The 10,202-nt window shown below is 35.2% G+C and overlaps 1 protein-coding gene across 1 annotated transcript in view; it reads left to right on the forward strand.

Moving 5' to 3' along the window:
- Positions 1-9,941, forward strand: part of STK33 (serine/threonine kinase 33) — a gene marked incomplete at both ends in the record, with an annotated part of 29,223 nt that extends 19,282 nt beyond the window's left edge. The window contains 3 exons of the mRNA XM_084287241.1: positions 6,266-6,342; positions 7,357-7,445; positions 9,786-9,941. Of these exons, the coding sequence (XP_084143367.1) occupies positions 6,266-6,342; positions 7,357-7,445; positions 9,786-9,941 (322 nt within the window). The remainder of the gene's footprint in view (positions 1-6,265; positions 6,343-7,356; positions 7,446-9,785) is intronic.
- Positions 9,942-10,202: the final 261 nt, after the last annotated feature.

Raw genomic sequence — 10,202 nt, forward strand, 5'->3', positions numbered from 1 at the left:
TATTTTAGTTTAAAGCCATTACTCCTTGTCCTATTACTACGCTACACTTTACAGTGTTACCTCAACTGTAGTGACAGTACAGACAGAGCTACAACTTTTGGTGGTGTGGCATGATAGCGTTGTTTGTCAGTTTTAAGCAAAATCACAGCTCCATGTTCTTCACATTCCAGCCACAGATAAAAACAATCCTCACGGTAAATACAAGGCACAATGCTAGTTTCTGACTAGCATTTTACAAGAAAAGAACCAAACTTAGTTTTTAACTCAGAAAAAATGATACAGTCTTGTTCTTTTAATTGAAAGAAAGGAACCTTTGCCTGTGAAAATTAAATCCTCCACAGTTCACAGTTGCTCTTCAAACTTGTCAACCTGATAGTGAAATCGTGTAATCTGGCAAATAGCATGCCTGAAGCTTATTGTGTTTTTTGGGGCAGTGATATCAGCAGACGATGTGCTCTGTTGATTTTAATCACATTGAGTTTGATTCTGATCCCACTGACCTGGGTGTAAACACAAAGTAACATCACTGACTTCACTGGATTTGCCATCAGTGCATAAATGAAATCAGAATTTATTTCATTGCACTTACAGTTCCCCTACAGGATCTTCAGAAGTCACCAAAGAAAGAAAGGTATGGATGACTTTTTTGATCTCTTCATGACAGCTTGCTTATTCAGATGGCACTGGTCTCTGACCAGTTGTTAACATTGTCATGTACCTCTTTGCGTGCTCACACTGAAGACTCAAGGTCGTTGCGCTAAGTGCACGTGGTAGTTGACTTGTCATTGTCTTACAGTCAGTTTGAGCTGCTGCAGCTTGTCACTAGAATCTCTCTTTATTCATGAGCTTTTGTGCTGACCTTACAGTCAATATGAAACTGGTAATACATTGTGGTGTATCTGGATGGATGGAGTGATTGGACGTGTTCTAGAATACTTCCTGGTAAGCAGCCCTAACAAACTTCTGAAATGTAGGATTAAATCCTGCAGGTTTTTTTCCCATCTCTGATGTTGTCACTGGGAATTCTGTCTCCATAGAAAGCAAGAAGATATTAGGCTTGTACAGAACAGAAACGTAGCTTGTTCACAGCAGATTTTATAGCACAGATGTCAGTGACACAGATGTGAATGTGTGATAGTGAAGGCTTTTTCTTAACATTGAAAGCTTGCTTTCCAGACTTAGAAGCTCAAATCTCCACAGTAGACCCTTTTATAGATTGTTTTTGTTTGTTTGTTTTAATGGGATAAGACGAGTTAATTTGGTGCTGAGCCTGATGTGTTTTTTCCTCCCTTTGTTTTACTGAGTAATGAAAATTAATGGGAATCCTGTGCCTGATTGTTACCTGTGCTTCTTAAAATCTTCCATTTCAGTATTTTAAAACCTTGAATAACAGCTACAACTTGATGAACTTCAGGGATATCTTTGTTAATAACAATTAACCATTACTTGTAACTAGGAAGTATGTAGTAACTAGTTTCTGTTACCTCTGTTAATAATTTGGTCCACTGTAACTTTTATTCATCCTCTGTATAATTAAGGGATAATACAGAAATATTAAATAAGAAAGGAGGAGCATGAAAAAAATCAAGTATGGGCTGTACTTTTATACAAACAACCAAACTGTTTAGTGTAACATGTTAATGCAGTTTAATGAACCTTTGACCTGGATTTTTCTAAGGTATGTATGCAGGAAAAGAATTGTCTATAAGCATTTCTAAAGCCCCAAAACACTGGCATATTTAGGGCTAAATCAACTAAATACTAGAAGTATTTTCACAGTCAATGCTATGTCGTGGTACTTCTAGGTGTTTACATTCTGGAAGAGAGCTTAAGATCCTTAAATTCCTGCCCTGCTTTCTAGGAATTCACCCTTCAGCTTTGTAGGTATTTACATTGTAATTTCTAGAAAACCTTATCTTCTGCTTTCCATGTATATTTCTCATTTGCTTTCTAGGATTATTTCCCATTTACTTTGTAGGAATTGTCCTGACGTTTCACAGTAACTTTCCTCCAGATGTTCCAGGAAGTGCCAGTGTGCTTTCTAGAAATTCTTTCTCATTTCCAGGAATTTTCCTGTACTTTCCAGGAATTCCCCTTGTCCCCTTTCTGGCAATTTTTCTCCTGTGTTTTTGGGATTTTCCTTGTGCTTTTGGAGAACTCTCCCTTCCAGACCGAAGTTCTCCAGTTTGTATGTCTTCTCTCTGTCCTTTGTACGAATTTACTTTGCGTGTTTTAGAAAAATTTATTTGTGCTTTCTAGGAATTCCCCTCTGCCTTGTATGAATTTTTTCTCTGCTTTCTGTATGTTTTCTTGTATATTTTCTAGGAATTCCTCCTCTGCTTTCTAAGACATTTTCCTTTTGTTTTGTAGGAATTTTCCACATTTTTGGGAACTACTTTTTTTTTTTTTCTTTTTTTTTTTTTTTTCTCCTGGGTTTCAGGGTTTTATCATGCTTTCTTGAAATTAACCTTTCACTTCCAGGTAAATACATTCTCTTCATTTAAACTGATGGTAAAAACATATTCCTTATGAATAGATAGGTATTAGCTATTAAGATCAACTGTTTTTATGTGAATATGGAGGCTTTTAATTTTTTGCAAGAGGCTATGATTGGTTGTAGCCTTTCTAAAGAATGGTGCATGGTCGGATTTTGAGAAAACCTATGTAACATGAAAATATTTTCACTGCTTTGTTAGCTCAGTCTAGAGTAAACTGTGTGTACGCAGAGACAGTCATCTTGCTTTTGCATGCACACATTGCCAGCTGCACTGAGGTTCTGGCCCTGCCTTTGTATGTTCTAGGTGTCACTCTTCCATAACTAAAATCGCAGGAGGAGGCCACAGTATTAATTCATAGCTCTTGCAGTGCTTGTCTTCCTGTACAAATGATTTTGCATGTATTAATATTTTTACAACATTAAGCATTATAAGTGGCATTATCTTAATTTAGCAGATAAGGAAAATTGTAGCAGGAGGGTGATGTAACTTGTCAGATCCCAAAGGAAGTATTATGCCTGAGAGAAGATTTAATTTCTGACTCAGTTTAGCAGCAGATATGCCAAAAGTGGAAATGAGCAGTCAGTAAGGCTTGAAGGCCACAATTGTGTTTTTTCTTTTTTCTTTTTTTTTCCAAGTTTGGGTATTGTAGATGCTAAAAATCATAGAATTGAAATAAAAGCAGATTCAGGATGTTAGATTATGAATAGAGATATACATGGGCCAAGTAGCTCCTACCTTTCAGCACCAGAAAGTTGAAAGTGGAAATACCTAGTGTGTGACCATTCTTTATTCACAACAGACAACGTGCCTATTAGCGTATCTGCCTTGACCAGTAACATCTAAATATATCAATGGGAGCTTACATTCCCTTTGCATCCCTTACCATCGGGACTTTGATCAAAAGCACTTAAAAATACTTTTGGACTGGAAAGGAAAAATAACTTCACATTGCTTTTTGATCACATTGTCAATTCACAATAGAAAAAAAAAGGCAAACTGCAAGTGTGATAGGGAAGTGCTTCTTGGTGCCTAAAGCTGTCACGTAACATTTTCTCCTTTGCTATTTCCCTTGTGTTGCATGCATATTATACAGTCCCTGTTTATTAAAAAGAAAGGAAACATTTGTCTGCTATTTCTGTACAGCTTTTAATTGTATAAAGTATACATTTGTCATAGTTACTCAGTTAAAGTAGTTAAAGCAGAGAATTCACCGCTGGCGCATTTGAAATTTTGGATATTTATAACCCAAAGGTACCTAACAACCATACTATATATTCTGGAGTACTCACTATTCTTGCTGTATGCTGGATTCCTCTCTCAGCCACTCTGTTTCATCTATCCATAAGGCTGTCTGTTCGTGTCATGCTGTCTGTTCACTATTTGATTGGTTAATTAAATCTGTTGTTATAGTTCCTAGTTAAGTGTTTAATAAAGCATTGCAAATTACTCTTAGGTGCAGACAGGTGTTGTGGTGGGGTTTGCCTGATGTCTTGCCCGTAGTACTGAAACTCAAGAGGGTCTGAGGAAAGCCATATGACCCTTAGAAGGTGATTAAAGTGTCAAGAGTAAGAAGTCTTAAGCAAAAGCCAAGGTAGGATATATGTGTATATAAATATATATATTTTTTTATACACACACACACATATATAAATTATTTTTTTCCCTACTGACAGTAATTTGATTTAAAGCAGCTGTAGATTCCTCCTTTTCTGTATTTTTATTTTATTTTATTTTTTTTGAACTAATATTTAAAAACCTGTCTATAGCACTTTCTTGTGGCTAGACACAAGCATTCACAAAGGTTTTCTGGAAAAGAAAACCTTTCTCCTTTTTCTTGTGTAGCCTTATTGATAATGTTAAAAAAGAAGACGTCCTTCATTTTATTGATAGGTCAACAGAAGACTTTATTTCAGCATTTTTGAATGCAAAATTTTTGTACAGAAACAAAAGGTTAAAAAATGCAGAATGATAACCTCTTATATATAAGAAGATCATCAAGACAATGAAAATATTTCTCCATATCATTAATTTATCTCTTCTTTGATTTAGTTATCTGATCGTCATCATGCTAAGTTTCAGAGAATCAAAGATTGTAATGTTTGTATCATATGACGGCTAAAATTTTCTGAAGTGGTAGGAAAAAGAGTACTAGTGTTGTGTCAGAATATTAAATGTAGAAATGGGGTGCTAATCACATTTCATATAAATTGCAGATTGTAGGATATCGAGTGAGATTAGAAGCTCTTTCTCATTGTACAAACACTATATCAGACAAGAGAATATACTAAAGTGGTTCTTGCCTGCATGTGAAGATTTTGTATTATTGTTTGCTACAAAGCCATCTGCCATTAAAAAGAAAAGTCCTAGATCTGTTAAGTGAGATATGGGTAGGGAGGAACCTAGGGACTTAGCCACGTACAAATGACATCAGAGCTTTTCTCTGAGGTGCTGCATCAGAGGTGCTGGAGCAGCGGAAATTTTGCAGAATGCCTACTGAAAATTTGCTCCTTGTTTTCCACAAAAACACAAGCTGTACACTCTGAAGCCAGTCTCTTCCATTTTCTTGAAATTTGGATCATTCTTCTACCTCATTTAACAGTCTCTAAAATGCCATCTCTCCTTGTAGTCTCCAGAGGTTTAAGCCTGAATTTCTTGAAACAAGGGGCGCTGCCTTTCATGGCAGGGCCGGACAGGGGAGCAGCTTTGACAAACCTTACAAATCAGTCAGGTTTGTACTGCTTTTATAAGTGAAAGCTATCACCATCTCAAGTCAAGTAAGTCTATGTTTTTTGCCTCATATGCTTAGACAGTTATTATAGCCTAGGTTTTTCTTTCTATCTTCTTTGAATTCTCATTTTTTACCCCTGTGCTTTCAGAACTATTGCAACAATAATTAAATACAGTTACTGTGAGAGTTAGGGTTGTTTCTTTCCTCGTTTCCTGTAGTGCTGTATAAAGGAGTGGGCCTCTTGTATGTCCATAGCATTTGTAACAAGGGGAAACAATAACCCATAAGCAGGCTTTTCATTTTTTATATGTTTCTGTTTCAGAAATTGTTATAAAGCTAAAGAATGAAGGAAATTTTATTTTTGAGGTGAAATTATTGCTATAATGTTTTTTACTTAGCTTATTGTTGCAAAAGTGTTACTGCTGAGCAAAACAGAGACGATATCAGGACAGTATAATGACAGAATATATTATAAGTACTGAATTAACACGTGGAACCTGATATTTGCTATTAGCTGTAAGCATATGATTTTATTTTGGGCACTGAATTGGTTAGATGTCTTGCTTGTGTAATGTATTATAGTTTTCATTCCTAATTGCTGAAAAGTTGCATTTTTTATTTTTTCAAATGTTGGTACTCTTTTAGGCTTTTTATAAAAACCATTGATGATGCATTGAATGAAAGAGGCTTTAAGCTAAATCTATACATAGTCCAGATTTTGTAATTTTAGTATTTTAATATGTTTGTGAATGTATGTGTTTTGAAGGCTCAAGAATTGTAGTACTCTAAACACTGGCAATATTTGGGGCAGGTCAATTGTCTTTTGTTTGTGTTCATAAAATGCTGTGTTGGGCTTTTGTGTCATCAGTGCAACTGGGGCACTGCTGTTATGTATATTGTCGTTACATTAAAAGAAACACTAAACTCAGAAATAACAAAACCATTATGTTGCCTCTTTATTAACATCAGCAGATGTATCTTGTAATGGAGCTGTGTGAGTACAGAGAACTTAAACAAACAAACAAAAAAAAACCCTTAGTAGTAAAGGACATTTTACAGAAAATGAGACAAGGCACGTCAGTCTTGCTTCAGCACTAGTGTGTCTCCACAAAAAAAGTAAGTTCCTCTGTCTCACCCATATGTTCACTGATATCAAGTCTTCATACATTTAACAAGAGCTACTGATTGCTATTCTTATTATTTTTTTTTCATAGCATAAAGATAGTCCAGTAAAGAAAAAGTAACATAGGCTATGTGAATGCTTTTTTAGAGCTTTATTTTTCCTATAACTGCATTAACTGCTATCATATTCTTTTATTTCTTTCTGTACCGACTGTGAATAATAACATGGATTATTATTTCTTAACTTGCAACTGCTTTGCATTATATTTAGTTTAGTAGTTAACTACAGGAAGAGAAAAGCAGAATTGGAATGGTTCTGATACTTCTTAACAGTATGTGTTGTGTATGGGATTCAGTAAGCATCAGCATTTTCATCCACCACAAGGAAATGTTAAAATTTTGAATAGTCCACAACAGAGGCAACTTATCCAGCCAGAAATTTAGAATAGGCAGGCGGGTAGGGTAGGATTGCGAATACTTTTTTTTTTTTTTTTTTTTTAGTACAGAAATTATTGACCGCTCTGTGATAGCTAACTACTTATAGGAATTCTTTATTTACCTTTTTTTAATTTTTTCCCATAGAGGTATTTAGGATTGTGAAATGGAGCTCAGTCTATTCTCCTCTGTAGTCATTGAAAAGGAAAAAAAAATCTATTGTTTTTGAATATGCAAATGAACTGAAGGTAAAAAATATGTGTAAATTTGATAATTATACCGCTTGTTTGTTAAATTATACTGAGTAATTTACTGATTTCAAAATTGAAACAATATTAACTTTCTCCTTCTTTACAGGATTGTGCGTAGAAATGAGATTTGAGAACTTGAAATGCTCACATGAGTCCCTGGAGTCATGTGGTGGGAGAGATTTTGGTTAGGCTTCCAGTAGTTCCAAGGAAAGTGCAGTGGAATTGCTTAAAGAAATTACTAAATCAAAAAAGTTTAAAACATTTCTGTCAGGCTATATTCTCTACAACTGGTAACAGTTTATTTCTTATTCTTTCTTGGCAGATCTTGTTCACAGAGATTTAAAAATGGAAAACATTTTAGTTAAAAGCAGTGACATCAATGAAGCAAATGAAATGAAATTAAACATGAAGGTAAGATGACAATTGTAGGTGTTCTGCTTAGAGGATTGGTTTTAATATCCAGTTATTACTGGGAGACTTGACTTTGATACCTATTAAAAGCTCTTGAAATGAGCTGCTAAATGGTGTTCTTGGGGGGAAAAAAAAAACATTTTGGAAGCAAAGTGCCACAGCTGAAAAAGGTATTGTTTTTTGTTTTTTTTTTTTTTCTTTTTGTAAAATAATGTGTATTTCTAGCTCAATTAAAAAACAAAACAGAAGAAAAAACAAAACAAAACAAAACAAAAAAACAGAAAACAAAACAAAAAACAAAACCCCACTACTGTAAGTAATCATACTTTATTCATCCCAGTTTAAATCAGAAGAGTACAAAGCTGTTGGTTACAGGGAATCAGTAGGCACTGTTAGATGTAATTAATTCTTAAATTACGAATATTGTCATTTAATGTGCCTGCTAGTAAGTTAGGAAAAAAACCCTATTTAGATTGTGCCCTTGATTGAAATACAAATATATTACAGGAATTTTTGCGTATTAATAAATATTTACTACCTAAGCACAATATACCATGTACTTGCATCTTTTTTTATTGAAAAAAAAAAAAGGGTACGAAAGAATAGGAGCTATTACAACATCCCCACCCCACTTTTTTTTTTTTTTTTTTTTTTTCCTGCTAGCAAAAAAGGGTTCAGTGGCTGAATTTTAATATCCTGGAAAGCAGAAACACTACATTTTTGACCAAACCTCACTTAGTTCATCATGGTGTACAGCATGACTAAAATATTTTAAATAATCTTTACTTGGCCCCAGGGTTTCAATATTGCAATACTTATGTCATGACAGTTATTTGAAACAGAGAGACTTTTAGTTTTGTCTCCTTGTGGTTAACTTTTAGAGGCAAGCATAATTTGGCTCTGTTTCATTTCACTTTCATGTAAAAGTACATGGTGCTTAAAGGGACGTGGAGACAGAATGCAATAGAATTATTCCTTTGTAATTTAAACTTGAGAAAGCATTTCTCACTCATAGACATTAGTAAAAGACATGGTAAAATGAAAAGGAGCAGCAAAAAAAACCCTTTGTAATTAAAATTTTGCTCACTGTATAAACATCTTGCTTCTAATTTCCTTGAAAGATTTTTTTGAGAGTTGGGAGAGGGTGGACACACAAATGTCTGTCCCAATTAATTCTGGTATTGTAACTGGACAAGAAGAAAAGGCTATAGTTTCCAAACATGAGTTTTCATTCTGTCTCTCCCCTGCCCTTCCCTTCAGTTAATTTGCACACACTAGCTGCTTCATACAGCATAATTTTTTTGGGGTAATCTCAAACCAAAGCAAAAGTTTCTAGTTCAGATTTTCTAGCCACTGCTTTTTGGGTGAATGTTGGAGTTGGTATTATACTTTTTCTGATTCAGACCAGCAGATCAACAAAAAGAAAATTGCCTCCAGGAAGTGAAATTATCATTTTTCATCCTCTTTTCCTTGAGGACCAGCTTGAGTGACAGTGGAAACCAGTGGAAGTCTAATGTACAAGGACAAATATATTTGTACAATATAATAATGTTGATTTCATTGGGCCAAAGCTGCTGACTTACTGAGTGACTGGCTCTGAAAAGCTGCCCCTGAAGGCAGAGGAGGAAGGTATGCTGCTTAGCTGGGTTTGCAGCCACACCAGGCATCATCTCATTCTGGTAGAGATGATAGAGGCATGTTTCCAGCCATTTGTTTTTCCTGCTGCTGTGTGTCCTGACAGTTGTGAGGTGGAGTGGATCCACCAAGAGCATGCTGTAGTCCTAAGTTTTATAATTGTTCATGTCGATGTGACAGTCCAGGTTTTCACTTAGGTTCTTAACAAGCAGCACTCTGATTTATCAGCAACTTGGTTTTATTTATCTTCTAAGTTCTGTCTCTGTCCCTCCTTGCCCACAGCAATGTATGTCCCCACCATCAGTTTGCTGTAGTTTGGATTTCTGACCTGATTTTTGTTCACAGAGAAGGTAAAGTGGTCAGCAGATTTGTCTTGTGTCCTTGGAGGATTCCTAGTCAACGTGAGCTTGAATGTCAAGAAAAAAGTGTTACACCAAAACAACAACAACAAAAAAAGCTTTGCTGGTGGAGCAGATTGTCCTGCAAAGTAATTACAGGATAAATATTAGTGATGGTTGGTGCAAACTTGGAAGAATAGGGGAAGAAGAGACTGAAGATCCTTATATGAAAGTTTCATTTGTATTTATTTTTCTCTGACTTCAGCATTTTCACTACAAACAGCAACTTATATCATCGACCAAAAAAAAAAAAAAAAAAGCCTATCTTTATTTTTAGTTTTAATACTGTATTTTTTTTTTCTATTAGATGACTGACTTTGGTTTAGCTGTACAAAAGGCTGGTGGTATTGACAGCATGTTTCAGTCTGCCTGTGGCACTCCTATATACATAGCTAAGTTCAGTGCTTCATTCTTCTTAAGAGCTAAAAGAGCTAAGTCGTGCTCTGTTCCTTGCAGACCATAAAAAGTCATCGTATTTCTAAGCTCCTCCTCCTTTTCTCAGAGGAATTGTCATATGAGCTAAAATTGCCTCTATTTCTAATCCCATACAATTGTGTTAGAGACACAAAGTGTCAGTGTCAGGGAAAGGTTCAGCTATAAAGAATGACAACCTTTTAGCAGAGTTCATCAAATCTTATGCCGCTTTGGTGGGATAAATTGTCCACCACTATAAGAATTTACATTATGTATGTAGTTTGCATTATATAAATGTGAACGTTAGTAT

The sequence above is a fragment of the Netta rufina genome (assembly GCF_964035555.1).
Source record: "Netta rufina genome assembly, chromosome: 5".
In the NCBI taxonomy this organism is placed as follows: Eukaryota; Metazoa; Chordata; class Aves; order Anseriformes; family Anatidae; genus Netta; species Netta rufina.